Source organism: Parus major, chromosome 1A (genome assembly GCF_001522545.3).
Source record: "Parus major isolate Abel chromosome 1A, Parus_major1.1, whole genome shotgun sequence".
Taxonomy (NCBI): domain Eukaryota; kingdom Metazoa; phylum Chordata; class Aves; order Passeriformes; family Paridae; genus Parus; species Parus major.
The window spans coordinates 11,924,935-11,942,749 of NC_031773.1; the positions used below are offsets into that span (position 1 = coordinate 11,924,935).

Genomic DNA, 17,815 nt, shown 5'->3' on the forward strand with positions numbered 1-17,815 from the left:
AGAGTGGTTCTGTCTAATGAATCCTCAGTTACTACTCCTTCTCTAGTTAACCTCATTTCAGTCAAATTAACCACATTCTACAAAAAATTAATATCCTTATCCTTTGGAATTACACTGGAAATAATCACCAATACTCATAAGACTAGTACAGAAGAAATTAGACTGAAAAAATATCAGCAGCACCAAGTTTTCTTGGTGCTTAATTTCTAAGACCTTTATTTTATGTCTAATTTGTGCTCCAAATTTGGAGCAGAAGACTTTTGAGGGTCAGGTCTATCTGGTGGGAATGATTTGGGTTACTGAAAATGAAATTTTGTGACTCAAGTTTTGGAGCACTTAATGAAACAGTATCCCATCATGTTTCATACATCAAATTCTAATCCAGATCAGAAATTACAGATCTCTATGATCTACTGCTACTGTTTTACATAGACTAGCTGACATATTAATACCTCAAAACTTCTTTCCACTACAAACTGCAGCCCTAGGTAATCATACAGGAGATCCACAAGAGCCAAGCTCAGCCCAGCACTAGCTCCACGACAGAAAGGCACTGTAAGTTTAGTCCAAAGTTTGCATTATGGACATTTTTATAAATAAAAACAAAAGCAGGTAGTAAACATTTTTGAAGCAGGCTTTGTGTTTACATCCAAGCACTTCAGTAAGTGTGACAAATGTTGCCACCTCATGGACAGGTGCAGGGTTTGATCCAGCTCAGCGGTAGGAAGGAAAACAGATCACGGAGATGACTCATTGCTGCTCTTTCACGCTCCCCTGAGGGAGGAAGCCAGAGCTTGGCCAGAAGGATGCTTTTGCCACTTGGGTCTGAATCCACAAGAATGGCAATGCATCCACAATTGGGGGAAAAAAAGAAAAAACATAAAAAGAAAACATAGGAAGGGGCAAGGGAGAAGGGGCAAGGGGGAAGGGCAAGGAGCTACATATATTCAGAGTATTTGACCATTTCTGATACAAGAGCAAGGGGGGGAAGACTGTTGATTTTTCCTTGAAAAAAAATTGTAATGTTCAATTTAGGACCTGGCATTGTCTTTTACTGTCAAACAGTCAAAGGTGAGCACTCAAGAGTAAAATATCAGTGTTTTAAAAGGCTGTGGGACCTGGAGTTTTCATGAGGGTTACCAAAATCTTCAGATTCATAAAGGCAGTAACCTCCAACTAGACTAGGAGATTTGAATGCTCCATAAATTGTGTATCTTCTACTTGTACGCTGCAATTGTAGTGCATTCCATCAGGTATTTCCAAAAACAAAGTTTTATGTTACAGTACTACATTGGTTATTCACTGTTCCACCACTTTTGGCAAACTGCTGCAAAAAGACTCTGTCACCTGTTGAATTTCTCCCTTCCTGATGAAAAGGCGGCTGTGCCATCCTCCTCTACAGGACAGAGGCTGTTACAAAAGCCATTACAAGGTGTGTATGTTAAAATTATGTTCATTCCACATGGCACTATAATTAGCACTTCATGTAACTGGATAAACATACAAGGAGCATAGAACGTTGAAGCAAAAATAAAACATTTCAAGTTTGACATAGGAATAGAACTTTAAGAATCATTTATTTTTTTAAAACAGAGCTTCGTAAAAATACATTCATAGTCAACATTTATGAATGGTCTGCAGAAGACAGTATGGTGACTAATTGGGAGATTCCTATCATCATGACTTCCATATAACAGGGTAACAGACTGCCTACATACTACTGAAGAGAAAGAAGTATTTGTACCAGCTTGATTTTTAAATATGTTCTTATGTTTATTATACTTTGCTACTCCACTCTCCTAAAATGGTGGCCTCAGGAAAAGCTGCTTTGGCAGGCAATTGCAAAGATTCCTGTGGAGAGGAAGTGAAAAGACTGGGCATACAAACAACGGCTGCTGCCATGTTCAAAGCACTGGGGAGAGTTCATAGAGCAAAATGCAGTCCTAAGTAAATGGGTTTCAGGCAATTTCAGTGTTAAGATAACATCATTAAGAGTAGAACAGATTGTGCTCAAACCCTGCTGTTTATAATTAACACATTGCTTCCAAATACTCCAGGGTCCCTGGTAAATAGTCCTCTGCTCAGATCCACCCAGACCAATCAGAGTATTTTCATCAGGTTCCATGCTGGGCCAGCACCTGTTTGGACAAATCCAAAAGAGCCAAAATACTCTTCTTTCTGGCCGGCTAAGGAGAGAGATGAACACAGCTTGCCTTAGTCATTGTCACAGTGTCCATATGGCTGTGAAGCTTGTTTTCACAAGAAATCGTACAAGTACTTTATTATGTCGAAGTTCACGGTCCTATAAACAAAAACACAGTATATTAGAGCAATCTTCTTCACACTGCTAAGACTTTAACCTGTTTGGAGACAGCACATGCAGGACATTCTGCACAATCAAGATCAAGCAATTCCCCAAAAGAAATGCAAGCAAGAATTAATGAATTTTTCATTTCTCTCATTATTTACAATACCACTCTTCCGATTATTTAAACTTAGTAAAATTCTATAAAAGAAACATTGCAACTTCCTAGTAAAGAAAGGAAGACTCATTTCAATAATGAAACAGTAAAAATATAGTAATATTAATAAGATTATATTTTCGTATGGCATACGTGATGTTCTAGTTGGTGATGCAAAGCAACAACCTTTTATGCTATTGAATGTTTTGTTCATCTCCCAAACCACCTGTTTTAGCATGTACTACACAACTCCTTCATCTGTACTCATTTGGAGCCTGCGTTCTTTCAGTCTTGACAGTAGTTGACCCATGTTCATAGCTAAATTTGAAAAATCCAAGAATGCCAATCAATGGGATACAAGATTTTAATGTACAATTTTGTACTTTAATGGCAGGCAAAAAGAAACAGCAGTAGAATAAAACATATAATTATTTTTTTTGTCTCTAAACTCATTCTTCTATACAATCTAGTGCTCAGTCTTTAGGGTTTACTGTTTGAATAAATGCAAATTACTGCACATAATGACAAGTATAAAATTAAAAGTGTTTTTTTTTAAGTATTCAATGATGCAAAAATAACTACTAACAATACTAAGAGAGATTAGCTAGTGGAATTCTTATTTGTTGGACTACAATCATTTAATATTTATTCTCTGTTCATGCATCAGCCTGTAACCCACTTTTCAAAAAGTTTTTATAAAACATCATTTTGGACAGAGAAAAAGTTTAGAAATCCCCAAGATACAAAACAGGAAATAATCTGTTGGAGTCTATTTATTAATCTAGTGACAAATTCAGAGATATTAACTGCCACTGTTAGACTTGCATGACAATGTGTCACTCAAAAAAAGTGCTTTAGCTACAAGGCTTTCCACAGAAACAAAATCACACACACTAACAAATGCTGACCTTATCAACTAAATGAAACAGAACTGTTCTGTCATAACAACTGGGTTTATAACAGACTCTCTGAAAAGATCTATTTTATTCAATAAACACTACAAGAGCCCTACTTCAGCTAGAGAAAATTTATGAATGCAGGTTTGAAATTCTTAAAGCAGAAATTATTTCTAACAAAGAAGCATCTAACTTAACCTTCAGCTAAATGTTTAACTACTACATGGTAAAAAAGAGAGATATTTCCACAAAGACTGAGTATATGCCGCAAAATAGAGCCAGACATGAGGTTCTGTGTTAAAAAAGAGAGAATGTGCATTTCAGCAGTTACCATGTTAAAAGCCACCAGAAAGAGACACAAGTTTTTTACTCTTTTCCAAAAATAGGTGGCCTTTTTTTAGTGCAAACTTCACTTTTGCTTAAAAAACACAGAAAATGAAATGACAATCTGAATAGCCTGAATGGGGGTGGGGAGGGAGCATCTTTTTCTCACCCATTCTTTGCACTCCTCAGCCTTCCATTAGGAAATATGCTGGAGAAACAAGGCTGAGGTATGTAAAGATTTTAGTGACTACCAAACTTACTTTAGTACTATTTCAGTAACAGAGAAAGAAGAATCAGAAGATGGCCTGCTTACTTGGTGTGTATTTTGGCCAAAATTGCAAAGTAGTTCCTTCTCTGTGACAAAACCAAAACTATTGCACAGATAGAAAATGAAATTTCTTAAAGCACAGAAGATCAGGCCTTTATCCTATAGCTAGCAGCCCCACCCAGGGAAGAGAGCTCATTTATAATGAATTCATGAAACCTTCTCTTTTTATGGATCACTCTCCTTTAAGATTTAATAAATACCATGGGCTGAAAAGTGTATTTTAATAAAAACGGTAATGAAGGAACAAAGAAAGATTTTTTTTTGAAAAGGGAGAAACAGGAGGAAAGCAGAACAGGTCAACTTTAAAATTTTTCTATCTATCAAATTTAAACAGTCCTATCTAGGCAGCAAATAAAGACCTGCAAACTGCTTGGAGGGGGTGAAAAGAAAACTACTTTCTTCCTCATAAAATGTAGGAAAAGTCAGTTTGGATACATAGATATATATACACATACACACACATCAGACCTAAAGGAAAGCAAGCTAAAACACTGTACCATGCACTGAGCTTTGAAGTAGCAGTGTCTCTGACAAGTACTTCCTCCAGCAAGCATGAGATGCATGGCACAAGTTTTGGTCCTGTTTTCTGGCCATCTCTGCCTTCCAGCAGCAACTTTAATGCAGTCACTGAAAGTTCTAAGGATGTCAAAGTTGCAAGGAAATGGCTGTCAAAGTATCCCAATTCAAGGATCCATCCAACCTGTAACTGTATACACAATGATCCATGTTGCTGAGCAGATGGTCTGCTGTGCTTGGTTCCAGGGGGAGCTTTTTCAGGGCATCACTCACAAGTGACTTTACTGCCGGGAATAGCAAACTGACATAGCAAAGCTGTGGAGGTCCTGGCAGTGTGGTCTGGACAGACCTCAGCCATACAAAGTTTCATTCTATGGCCTGTCCAACTGAAAACTGAAATTAGTCTATCTGTTGCATTTACTGACAAGGCTACTGGACATTTAATAGCTCAGGAGAGAAACATGTGCACTGAGTTTATGAAATACAGCCTATACCTCAGGTTGCTCTGAAGTCCCACATTACAGAGAAGAGTTGGCCTTGAGAACATTTCTCCCTTTTGACACTTGTCATTCCTGGGCTCTGTTCTGGTTATAGACTGTTTATCCAAGAGTTGCTAATAAGATGACAGCAATAGATAAAATACGAGACAAAGGCCTGATGGTTGCTTTTGTATTGCATGTATTTCTGTCTTCAAATTATTGCAGTCTCTCCTGATGGATCTCAAACTGTTCTCAGACTTCACAACTGAAGGTTCTGGATAAACAAAGACACTGATGTACCTACATCCACTTACTGAATTAACTCATATCAACACATGATCACACAAGATAGTCTATGTGCAAGAATTCTTATTATCTATGTAGTTTTTATATCATATGCACAACACTGTTAAGAACGAAATACAATTTCAGATTCAAATACCATAATGTGTGTTTTGGTAATGAAATGGACTGACATTTTAGAGCAATATTTTCACATGAAGTCCCTGACCTTTATTAAGCACAAAGACAGTATGTTACTGTAACACATACTGCCACTGTAACATAAATCTTTTTCAAAAAAGGAATGGATTATACTTACCTTGGGTACAACTTTTCTCATAAATAAAATGACTTATTCAGTCATTCTTAGAAAACATCCACAGGTTTTTTATTCTGGTCTGCAAAGAGCTATAGACTGAACAAATACTTGGTCTGAAGTATCTTTCAAGTCAGCAGATACAACAGGTAAATGAACTCTTAACAGGCTCACCTGGCAATAGCTCTGATGAAGTCCAGAGATACAGTACATTTGTATCGTGGTCCATCAAGCTGGTCATTCTGGCCAACCATAGATAACAGCTGCAGTGTCACAAGAGAGGTGATCTACGGACAAGAGACACCAGCATTTTTGTTAACAGAAATAGCAGTGGCCAATTTATTATTTTGGGTTTTGGTTTTGTTGTTTTTTTCTTTACATTTGGCACAATTCCCATTTTTCTCTGGAAAGTCAGTCCTACTTGCTCATTGTTCACTTCCACACAGCTCCACAGCAAGAAAACCCAGGAATGTACATACAGCTTGCCATTACATTTTCAGCACTAGCAGTGATAGACACAGGCTAAACCCTTCATCCTTCGTATCAAAAGTTATCCTGGAGTTTTGATCAGAGGAACAGTAATAATAGGCATGAGCTGAACATTTTCCAAATCTCTGCCTGACAATCAGAAGGGACTAGGATTTTCTTTCCTTTATCCCTGAAGATCACCTTTTGAACTCTCCTACTCAAAGTTGGATATTCCTGTGCCAGATCATATCACATTTTGAACAGATGGATGTATCATTCTACTCCAGATAAAAAAGAATTTGAAGGTTGGAAAGAAAAGGCTATAAGATTGTATGCTTAAAAAGAGCAGGGTCTGAGTTGAGAGAAATTTGCCTACAAACACACTACAGTGTCTTGACAGAGCCATTGATTATTTTACCGAAATAGCAATGTACCAGCATACTTTTTCACTTTGCTCCTCCAGTGATGGCTGTGGTACCACTGAAATGCAGTCATGGGGTGTCACCACTGAGAACAGCCAGCCCATTCTGACTCTTAGTTAGGAAGAGACACTGTAGTGATTCCATTGTCTCCCTATCTCCTCCCAGATACCATGGAAAGAAAGAGGTGAAAGGAGGAAAGAAAATTTTTCCCTGGCCTTTGCAATAGATACCACTGACAATTCAGGGCAATGAGGTTACATTCTGTGACAAACTGGTATCTATCTGGCCACAGGTTTCGGTTTCAAAAAAACAGCCAACCATGACCTACTTCTGAGTAATGATAATAGGACAGTAAGGAAGAATAAATGTATCAGGAAAGAAAGTGTCAGTTCAAACGTTCAAGGAAGCACATTGCTATAAAAAGCATCAGCAAGTTCTTACCAGTATCAATAAAAAAATAATCCAAACTCAATAATAACCCCGCTCTTTTGCTGAAAGTACTTGGTTTTCAAATTTGTGACAGTGCTTGTAGGAGGTAGGAATAATATAATAGAAAAAAAAAAATTACACCTACCTGTGAAGAATAGAAAAAAATATGGTACCCAAGAATGAAGCAACTTTTTTAACAGCCTGCACTTAACTTTCTTTCACGTGGCATGAGACAACAGTAATTTGGATGCCAAAATTCTACAAGGTCTTTGGAGTTTGTTTAAGGAATGCTGGTCTACACACAGTCACAAAGACAAATTCCATTGACTTAATTCAGATCTATAATTTACACAATTTATCAAATTTTAGCATTGAGAAAATTTGAGAAAATTGAACTCAGAATACAGCAAATTGCTCAAATTCCAGTTCATTAATCATTTTGCACGTATCACTGACTGGGATAAACCTCAAACTTGTTAGGTTTTACATTCTTAAAATACTCATGAGAGTACATTTTTCTCCATTCTTCATTCAACAAAGCCCACATACACAATGGAGGAATCTGCTGTAACAATTCCATCCAGGTGCATCAATATCAGCGAATCACACTTGAAGCTGGTCTCACATTCAGAAATCTCCAGTGAAGGAACAGCAGGAGGAATCCTTAAAGATCCTTATGACTACAGAAAAAGTCTGCACAGTTTGGAGTCAGATCCATCTCAGGTTTTTGTGGGATCTAAAAGTGACCTTGCTGCTGCATTAAAAATGCACCAGCAATACTTCAACAAATTGTATATTTTCTTTTCCAAGTAGCACCAAACGCCCCGCGAGTAACATGAGGTCAGCAATGTATAACTCCCTACTGAAGACTGACTCAAGAAATCTGAACTAGCATCAGACTTGACACCAAGTTTCACTAATGTTCTTGACTAAAGAAATTAACCCAAAGACTCAATATACAAGATAAATGAAGCTACTGATCATCAGAGTAATGAACTTAGGAAACTGCAACCTTTTACTTACTTCTTTCACAATCCTTAATAAATGTCATCACAGGGAAGGAAGTGCAAAAACAGCAAGTCCTAACCCTGAGACCAATTAAAAACCTGTAGAGAGAACTGCCATTTTCAATTCATGCACGCAAGAAATAGTTTTATATCCGAAGAGGCTCAGAGGAGACAAAGAGAAAGAACATATATTTGAGGGGAGTAAGTAGGGACCAACTTTCCTACAGATAGCCAAATGTTAGAAGCTGAAATACCTAACTTTTTAGTCTTTGGAGTAGAATTCAACATGCAGTAGAATTACAGATGCCTGGCCTGTACATGGAGAGGGGCAGAGATCTCCTAAGGACAAGTCCAAAAGCCTGCCTGCTGAGGGGGCAGCAGCCTGGAGCTTTCTTTGCACAGCTTTTTCAGAGGGTTCAGGGAGAACCAAAACCAGCAAGGGAGTTCAAAAAGCAATGTCTTCTTAAATTTTTCTTGCTTTATACAATACACCAGGAAAGTTCTGCTCTCAGCCACAGAAATGGACAAGACACCTATTTTGTGCAATGAATTGATAGAAAAGACTGAATTGTGGTAGATGGGAAATTATTAAGTTTCTCTAATGTTCTGTGCTGAACCTAGACCTATTAAAGATAACTGTCTTCACTGAAAGAAACACAGAAACACAGAAAGTCCAAATCCCTTCTGACACAAGAGGCTTGAGCATCTCTGCTGAATGTCTGGCAGGTAACTGGGGTGGCAGCAAAGGAAGGAGGAGGAAAAAGCCAAGTACGGTATTAAATCATCACCAGACCTAACTTGCACTCTAACTGCTTCTGAAGCTGAGCCATTTTGCATAAAACTGCAATCTCTCTTGGCCTACCTAGGGCATTCACCTGGAAAAGCAGAATACAGTGGAATGAACTGGGTTTAAGACAGCATATTTGTAGCATAAATTTAAAATGCATCAATATTCATGTCCTGTTAGTTCTTAAGTTCCAAGCGCCACCTATAACCTAAGCACTGGAAAACAATTACTACTTCAGAAGTTCAGGTATTGTAAAATTTTGGAGGCAATATATTCTTAAATTAAAACACATCAAAAGTTTGAAACACAGATGGGAAAAATATGAATGCAATGCCAAACTAACTGCACTTCTTAGTCAAAAATACACCACTGCTTTTGAATTTTTTTTAACTTCCCTTTTTTTTTTTAAATATCATGGGTACAGTGGCTCCATTTCATTATCACAAAAGCTTGAAAAGAAACATCTGGCAAGAACAGACTAGAAACAAGCCAGAAAAACTGTGTGGGTGATATAAGAAAGAATATTTATTGAGAATCTTTTGAATAAAAGAAATTACAGTTGAAATAAATATTCTAGAATTATTTTTTAAATTACTCAAATTTGTGGTGATTTAATATTAGCAAAAGTTAATAATTAAATGAATTTTTCTACAGGAATAATAAGAAAATATGAAAAAAAACCCCAAAAACAACTTACTGATCTGTAAGATGTAGAGAGAAGGGTTTTACCAGTATGTTTAAAAATAAGTGATGATGGAACTTGCTTTGAAATATATTTGTGTGAGAAACCTGCTGCTGAAATCTTGGGTCCAAGGTGAGAATAATCATAAAAGCATAGCAGACAATTTTTCCCAGGAGGAAATGACCACTCAGATTGCTTCTGGAGATTCATTGGTCAAACATGGACATTGAAACCTCTGGAAAAAAACAAGCAACCCACAAGCCATCCTTCAAGGCAGGTTTTTTTTTTTCCTATCAGCCTGGACTAACAGATGGGCCTTGCATCATTCCCCAAGCAGACACAAAGACCAGCTTTGTGAGCACATGGCTGTGTGGAAGTGAGAAGGATTCCAGAAGAAAGGGCTGTCTGCTGAGAAAGGCCGGGCTCTTCCCAAAGACACCACAAGAAGCCAGAAAATATTCACTGAAGTGCAAAACATGAGCAGAATTAGAATCCATGACACAGGGAAATGCATGGTTAGCTTGGGTAAGCAATGGCAGACAATCTAGGAAAGAGTCTGGACGACATGTGGATCATATCTCAAATCCATAGGATAAAACTAAACAGAAAATGATGCTGACTATTTTGGGGTGGAAGGGAAGCTATTTCCTCAGAGATGTGATTAAAATCTCACCAAGTGTACATTTTAAATTGGACTGGAAAAATATTAATGAAAGGAGGAATAATTTCAAACTGGCAGAAATATACTAGATGATCTGGTTTTTTTCATCTCCATAGTTTATAATATTCAATTATCTTACCCAAGATGTAAAATTAATTCTAACTCTTCAGTCTGGCTTACTGTCACACACACAGATTTTGAATGTCAAATGTATCAAGAAACTAAGAATTTTCCATATTCAGCACCATCAGACAAGGGTACCACACTCTTTCACAGTCACATGAATGGTGCTTTGCAGCACCATCATCCTGTGGCTCTGAAAGCCTGTGCACTTGATCAAAACCTACGACTGCCAGCAGTCACATTTGGGCACATGGAAAAACCTCTGCTATGCAACAAGGCACTTGGAACACCTGATACCATTTACAAAACACATTTCAGTCAAAATGATTGTGCAATACTCTCCTGGAGTTAAATTCAATGACCTCAGTACAAATTATCTGAGCGTAAAAAAGCTGTTCAACATTATTTCAATGAAAATTATAGCCAGAGTATGCTCACATGTCAGCCTTATTTGAAAAGCTAAAAGATAACCATAGAATATTACAACTATTTAAGACAGCAATTGTTCAAAATTGTTTTTATAAAAATTATTAAAAATAAATCAACATTTTTCTGAATACTTGTATAGAACAAACAGGTTTTGATACTGAATTACATTTTGGACAAGGCTTTTAATGGATGAAAAAAATACAACAGGAGGGACAACCCCCAGCTTACTTAGGGCCTTCAGGCCTGCAGTTAAACATTCATTACAACATGCTTCAGCTAGGTATTGTACCTTTATCTCAGCATCCACCTCTATTTTAAAACTATATTATGAACACAGACAAAATGTTTCTGACACTAACAGAGACACCAAGAGATACAGCCACAGCCTCAGTGCTGTTGCAGAGACAGCATCCTGTGCCCCTCCCTTTGGTGACACACGTAGGTGGCTGTGCAGGATGTGATGGGGCAAATACAGCAACCCAGCCTGCTTTGCAGTTTCTTTTATGAATGTTTGCATTTGATGTCTTACTTTGTCCCAGATTAGTTTGCAGTTTTTGTGTTTCTGACACATAAATATTATTTCATTATTTTGTGTTGAGTCTCCAGGACCTGTATTTCATTTCACCCAAGGCAAATCTATGTGATTTACAGATTTAAACAAGTGACTCCATTCGCTTTTTCAAAGGTTCATCGTATCAGTGATTAAGTCATTTATTAAGAAGCCAAAATTTTCTTCAGTCTCTAAAAGACAATCCAGAAGAAATGTTTATTTACCCTCAAGTACATGACCTTGAATTTCTTGCTGTTAAACCCATTCTGTTTGTAGCATACTCACCACCTAAAATATTTTTCTTGTGTCTCTTCAGAACAGAAAAGTTTACTAAACCAAATGCACATAACATGGAATTTTACTAAAAAAATCTTCCAGTTTTTACTCTACCAGCGATTAGAACCATTCACACACGGTTAATCACTCTCCACCACCTCTGCCTTATTCTACTTGGTCTTACCTTTTGTGTCCCATTTACACAAAATCATGCTTGACAAGAAACAGTGCCAATTTCATACACTTAATCAAGGGATAAATGTGCATATTTTGCCTTTTTCTTTTCCCCCTCCTCTTTCTGCACCACTCCACCCTCTCCTGTATTTCAGAACACAGGACACCTTCCTTCATTCTAGAAGCTGTCTTATGTCTAGACCATTCTCCTGCAATTGGCCTCCCTCGTGGCTTTTCTCTTCAATCTCTAGAGAAACAAATGTATTTTCATATTTTGAGAAGACACTTCCCACTCTTGCTCTATTCATATTTTAGAATACTTTCTCTTCAATAAGCAGTCTATCTTCTAATGTTTGTTTGGTGACTGACTAGCTGTGAATCTTAACTCGTCAGTGAAGCTTCAACTCTTCTTTGTACTGTCTCATAATCTCTACTCCTCACATAGTCTCTTCCCAAAACTTCTATTTTAAAAAAAAAATCAAAAACAAAACATACCATATTTTTTCTAAAATGGGGACACTGAATCAAGATCCAGGAACCATTCCAGGACACTAAAAAAGCAATTTTGAAAAGCAAACAAGAAATCCAGACGGAAATGTTCTTCATCCAAAACTGTAGTTCATCTGTAACACTTTGCCTCTGAAAAATCAGTGCAGTGGTAGAGAATTTTGAGGAGTTAAAAAAGCCACACAGGGCACATTCACGGAAGCAAATAAAACCTTGGGCTGCTGAATGCAAACAACATCACCTCTGTGGCAAGCATTTAAGCCACAGGTAATAAGAAGTTGTAACATACACAGCTCATCCTCTGCTTTCTGGTCTTAAATTTCTTCTACTCATTTGATATTACTCAGCAGTAGTGAGACAGTTTTACTGTCTAAGAAGTAAAACAGTGGGTAAGCCCACTTTCTGTCTGACTTAATGTGCCTGCTGTGATGCATTCATCAAAGGTAAAATATATCATCTGCATCCTCTACATCCAACCCTCTGTTCCCCCTTTTAACCTTCTCTTGGGCCTCTGCAAGGGCTCTCTCAATATTAATTACTGTATTCTCCCCATACTTTGCAGTCTTTGTAAAAACAAAAAAAACCTACTTGATGAAAATCCAGCTTCCCCCGCCATCTCCTGAAAACCTTCCTAATATGTCAAAAGCATTTGCACAGATTAGCCTTGCCCACTCATTGTTACAATAGCACCACTTTTTAAAGCATTTCAATAATTTATTCATTTGGGAACTATTATTAAAGGAATCTTTCAAAGTGTTAATGAATTTGCTTTCTCTTCATTATTTTTATTCAATACAGAAATTAAGAAAAAGCTCATTTTTTTTTTCTCTCAGCACATTTACTTTAGCATTAATCAATCTGCCTAATAAGAAGGAAAATAAAAGGCAGTTCACAACACACTTTGTCTTGCTCTGCTCATCATCTTTAAAAAGAAGTATAAAAACTCTAGAGTGATGCATGGATAAATCAGTATTTCTGAGTCAGTTCCCTCACTTTGAGGATCAATTAAAGTACTTCATAAAGGTATGAAAGGCATGCTATAAATTTGCTTAATGTGTTATTTTCTGAAAGGATCAAATTATTTTCTGTACATGAGGATTATTTGGAAATATTTTCAGAAGTTTGTTAAGACTCCTGGAAGTGATGACAGGAATTAATTTTGATACTCAAACCCAAGATTTGAATGTGTCTGCAATCTGTTGAAGATGTTTACATCTAATTTACTCTTTAACAATCAGGAAGCACATAACTCCTAAGGAGAAGGACTACAGATACAAGTTACAGACAGCTAATTCAAAAGTACTCCCCTTTCTAGTTCATACTTCCAAAATCTGAAAAACCAAAGATGGTAACAGATGGTCAAAGGAACACTTGGGGAATGATGTTTACAGTTAATGTGATTACTTAAGTCAGGTAGCTTCACAAAGTGGACACCAGACAAAGGCTGGCTATTTTTCAAGGCACAGGCAATAGCCAACACAAGTATCCTTCTGCCATCCCCTCATTCATTTTTGCATCAGAAGTCTCAGGTTCCAGGCAGGCTTTTTTACAAGATAAGTAAAACAACAAAAAGACTGTTTTCCAGAAGAAAACCTTTGTTCAACTGACCAAGCATTTTAATTCCCCAAATCTAGAAAATTTTTCCTTTTTTTCCTCCCCTTATTTATTACATCTGTTCCACAATAGCAATCTGTTCCACAATTTCTAGATATTGCAAGTCAAGTTCTATTAAAAACAGAAAAATAGTAATGTTAGAAATACTACCCAGTACCTGTGATACTGATAGGACTTGATATATTTACAGAAGGCCCCTAAATTTTTAATGCTATTTCAGTAAATTATAGAACTGTGTACACAGAGTTACCAGCCTTTTACTGCTACATGAAGAAGTTCTGTTTGTAAATACCATTTTGAATTAAAAAAATAATTCAAGCAATTAGCATTTCAAAACTGTCCTGAGGATAAAAATCAATCTTCTGTACTTGGAAAGAGCAGAAGTAATGACATTAAGACATTGCTCAGAATCAGATGTTCGGGAGTATGTCCTTAGTCTAAACTACCTTTCCTTCTCCAAGAAAAAGAAAAGATATTCAGTCTGTTTAACTACAGTATATTTTTGGATGATTATGATAATTGTTTAAAGAGTATTGATCCAAATATTATATAAAGAAACAAGATATTAAGAATTCTTTAATTAAAATAACCACTCCAGGAATATTTGACCCAAATACTTCTGAAATACAGTTTTCAGGCATTTCAACCACAAGAATAGAAAAATGGTAAAATACACTGTAGTCCCAAATGGGAGTCTTCTCTGAAAAATAACAATTTAAAAATTGTTACACACTGATTTTAATATCTGTTAATACATTGATTTTAAATTTTGAGATTTTTAAAACAGATCTTTAGAGACACTCCACAGTAGCAAGCTGCTTCTCAATTACTCACAAGATGCACTGCAGAAGACTGCAATTAACTCCACATTCACTGTTACTAGATAAAACTTCAAATTTTAGTGGTTCTATAATAGGAATAAACAGTAATAAAAACAGGAATAGAAAAAAACTTGTATCAATTGCTTGAGTGTGTAAGTACAACATACTGGTACAAAACACAAATCCTCCCTGGACCAGTCTGCTGCCTCTTGAAAGTACCAGCAAAGGAAGCTTAGGGAAGTGTGTAAATTGTAAGGAAGGAAAATTTCCTGATATACTGGGTCCTAGTGCTCTCAGCTTCAGAGACTTCAGTAATTAGGTATAAAATTGTTCACATGTAGGGATCTGACCTGTTGAAACATGACATTTCATGCTCACCTTGTATTGTCAAACTGGAGCTAAAAAAGATTGCTGACTTGTGACATTAATGCACTCATCTACACATTGGAGGAGAAATTTATTATAAGGGTGCACATCAAGAGATTAGAAATAACAAAACTGCCTAGCTCTCAGTAATATATGGCAGTGAGTCATAGTAGGTTTTATGCCATCCAACAGAGGAAAAGGAAAAACCCCGAACACCTGATTTACTTTCATGTAAGGCAGTAATTAGAATTTGATTTGGTAAGGGACGTTGGAGCATAGATAAACCAAGAACTCCAAAGTTCATGTACAACTGAGAGGAACAGTTACACTTCTGTTTGGAATACTTCCCTAACAAAACCAGGAGATTTAACATATTCCTGCACCTTTGTTTACAAGCACCCTTAAGAAGAACAGACTAAACACCAAGGATGAATCTAAGTTTCAGTTCCAGGTTGGCCAACTGTCACCATGCAGCACAAGGGAAGAGAGGACTCCTGAAAGTCACTCTGGTAGGAAATGGTTATATCTAGAACCTTCCCTCTCTGAGCTTGCCAAGAAACTAAATAGCCCCATGGAGAACATTCTACTCTTAATCAGTAAATCTATGGCATTTGGTTCCTACCAGAAGGACAAGAAAAAAACAGGATGAAGACTGTCACTTAAGAAGCTCTCTAGATTCTTGAAAAGAAACAAAACAAGCCCTATTTTAACAGCACAAGGTGATGGTTGTAAGCTACAGTGAGAAGTATTGTTTTCATTAAAGAAAGGTATAAGTTTAAATATGCTACAATAGAGGCTATAAATTCATAACATCCATTTCTAGAGAAAGCAAAGCTTTCAGCCAACCATGAATTGAAAAGTCATAAAATATTAAAAATCAAGGTTCAATGACCCATTAAATATGCTAGATGCAACTTGAAAAGATATCTATAAATATCCTTATATCCCTTGCATATCCTACAAAACGGTCAAAACTACCAGTTTTCCATTTCTTGTTCAGTTATACTTGGTTTTATTAGATAAAGAGCATGAAATATCATCTGTCAGCACGAAACATCATCTGTCAGCAATTAACTGTAAATCAAAAAACTGTGTTCTTGTAACACAATGCTTGTTTTTATGCAGTTTCTGTCACCCTTAAATGCAACTGTGAAATTCTGCTAGTTATGCCATGTAGCATTTAACTTTTCTAACCTGGAAAAAAGCAGCTTCTGACACCCCTGTCTAGCAAGCACATGTGTTGGGTAAAAAGGCAACCAATGAACTAGTGAATCAGTGTGCTGCCACACCCATCAATAAGGCTGGTCAATGGATTAGACAAAGGATATGTGGGAGAGGAATAACTGCTAAATTTCTTAGTAACAGTATGCAGTCAGTTAATATTTCTCCCACCTTTATATCATTCAAAGATAATTCTGTCTATTTAGATAGAAACATTCAAAGACACAAACACTCCAAAGAGTCCTAAAAACATCTTGCTATATATACAATGTGTTAAAATTTGTGTAGTTAGCAAACATTGACTATACCGCTCCTACATAATTGCAAATAATTTATGGGGTGGAGTCTAAAACAGTAACATGCTGCACAAGACAATTTCCATGTCATTCAGGAGTGGAGCTGGGAAAGCATGTAGCAACATCACCTGTGGCTACAGCAACTTCTGGGGCAAAACACTCCAAGGATCTGGACAAGGACTTCCCAGGGTCAGGGAAACCCAAGAGAGCAGAGAGATCCAGCGGGACCTGGCAGCTCATGTGAGGGAGGCTAAAATGGGGAGAGTGATGCCAGAGCACCTGAGGGAGATTTGAAGAGATGTAGGGAGCACGAGTGACTAGAAGCACAGTGAAAAGGGTGGGCAAACACGACAGACAGGATGTAGCACAACAGGAGATGGCAGGGCTGTTTGTACAGCATTTCCTGGAGGCAGATGTGTAGGAGAGTGCAGCCACCTTCCTGGCTGCTGAGTCTCAGTGGAGACCTCTTCACTCTCTACAACTTCCAGAAAGGAGTTTGAAGCCATGTGGGGACTGGCCTCTTCTCCCAGGCAATCAGAGAGAGGACAAGAGGAAATGGCCTCACATTGCACCAGAGCGGAGGTTCAGGTTGGACATCTAGAAGAATTTCTGCACTGAAAAGATGGTCAGCCATTGGCACAGGCTGGCCAGGAAGGTGCTTCAGTCATCATCCCTGGAGGTGTGCAAGAAATGACTGGACATGGCTCTTAGTGCTACAGTTCAGTTGTTATGGTGGTGTTCAGTCAAAGCTTGGACTTGATGAGCTGGGAGGTCTTTTCCAAGTTTAATGATTCTATGATTTGAAAAGCATAAAAGAACCTCCACATGGTATCCTATGTTAGTTTCAGTGGAATAGAGTGTAGTCAAGGAACAATTTCTCATGTTTCCAGGACTAAGGAATTTAATTCTTTTTGCAGTTGATAGTTCTGATGGCCACTCTATTTTGTGAGTAATCATTGTGTCCAGACTTTTCAGTAATATTCAGTAATTATAAATCTGGACATTCTGAATATTAAAATTAAATTGCTTCACAATGGCTTAATCTTCCAAAACTACTATACTGATCACCAAACTGAAAAATCCATGCAAGAGATAATAGAAAGGTGTGAAAAAACAGGACAGAATCAAGCAGGAAATGAAGTCTTTTGATCTCAACAGATTAAAAAGTCACCTCATATTAAAATGCCTACTGTAGTGAGAAAATACAGGCGAAAAACAAAACTGAACAAAGAGAAGCAGTTATGACTGGCAAAGACACTATTAGGTTCTAATGAAAAGCTACTTGTCATTCCAATCAACTGTTATATACAAACATTTTCCCACCTACTGGAAGCCTTTCACCTAAGCTTTACATAATGGTCAGTAGCTCCCATGGTTAT

The 17,815-nt window shown here is 37.2% G+C and overlaps 1 protein-coding gene across 4 annotated transcripts in view; it reads right to left on the reverse strand.

Annotated features, from left to right (window-relative positions):
* Positions 1-1,558: 1,558 nt before the first annotated feature.
* ORC5 (origin recognition complex subunit 5) overlaps positions 1,559-17,815 on the reverse strand; it is a 62,540-nt gene continuing 46,283 nt past the window's right edge. For 2 of the 4 annotated variants that reach the window (XM_015629164.1, XM_015629165.3), the window contains exons 14-15: positions 5,778-5,890; positions 1,559-2,302 (exon numbers count right to left, since the gene is read on the reverse strand). In XM_015629164.1, coding sequence (XP_015484650.1) covers positions 2,257-2,302; positions 5,778-5,890 — 159 coding nt within the window. In that variant the 3' untranslated portion in view covers positions 1,559-2,256. Of the gene's footprint in view, positions 2,303-5,020; positions 5,280-5,777; positions 5,891-17,815 lie in introns of those variants that run through there. The other 2 variants (XR_001521830.3, XM_015629166.3) reach the window with 2 other exon arrangements.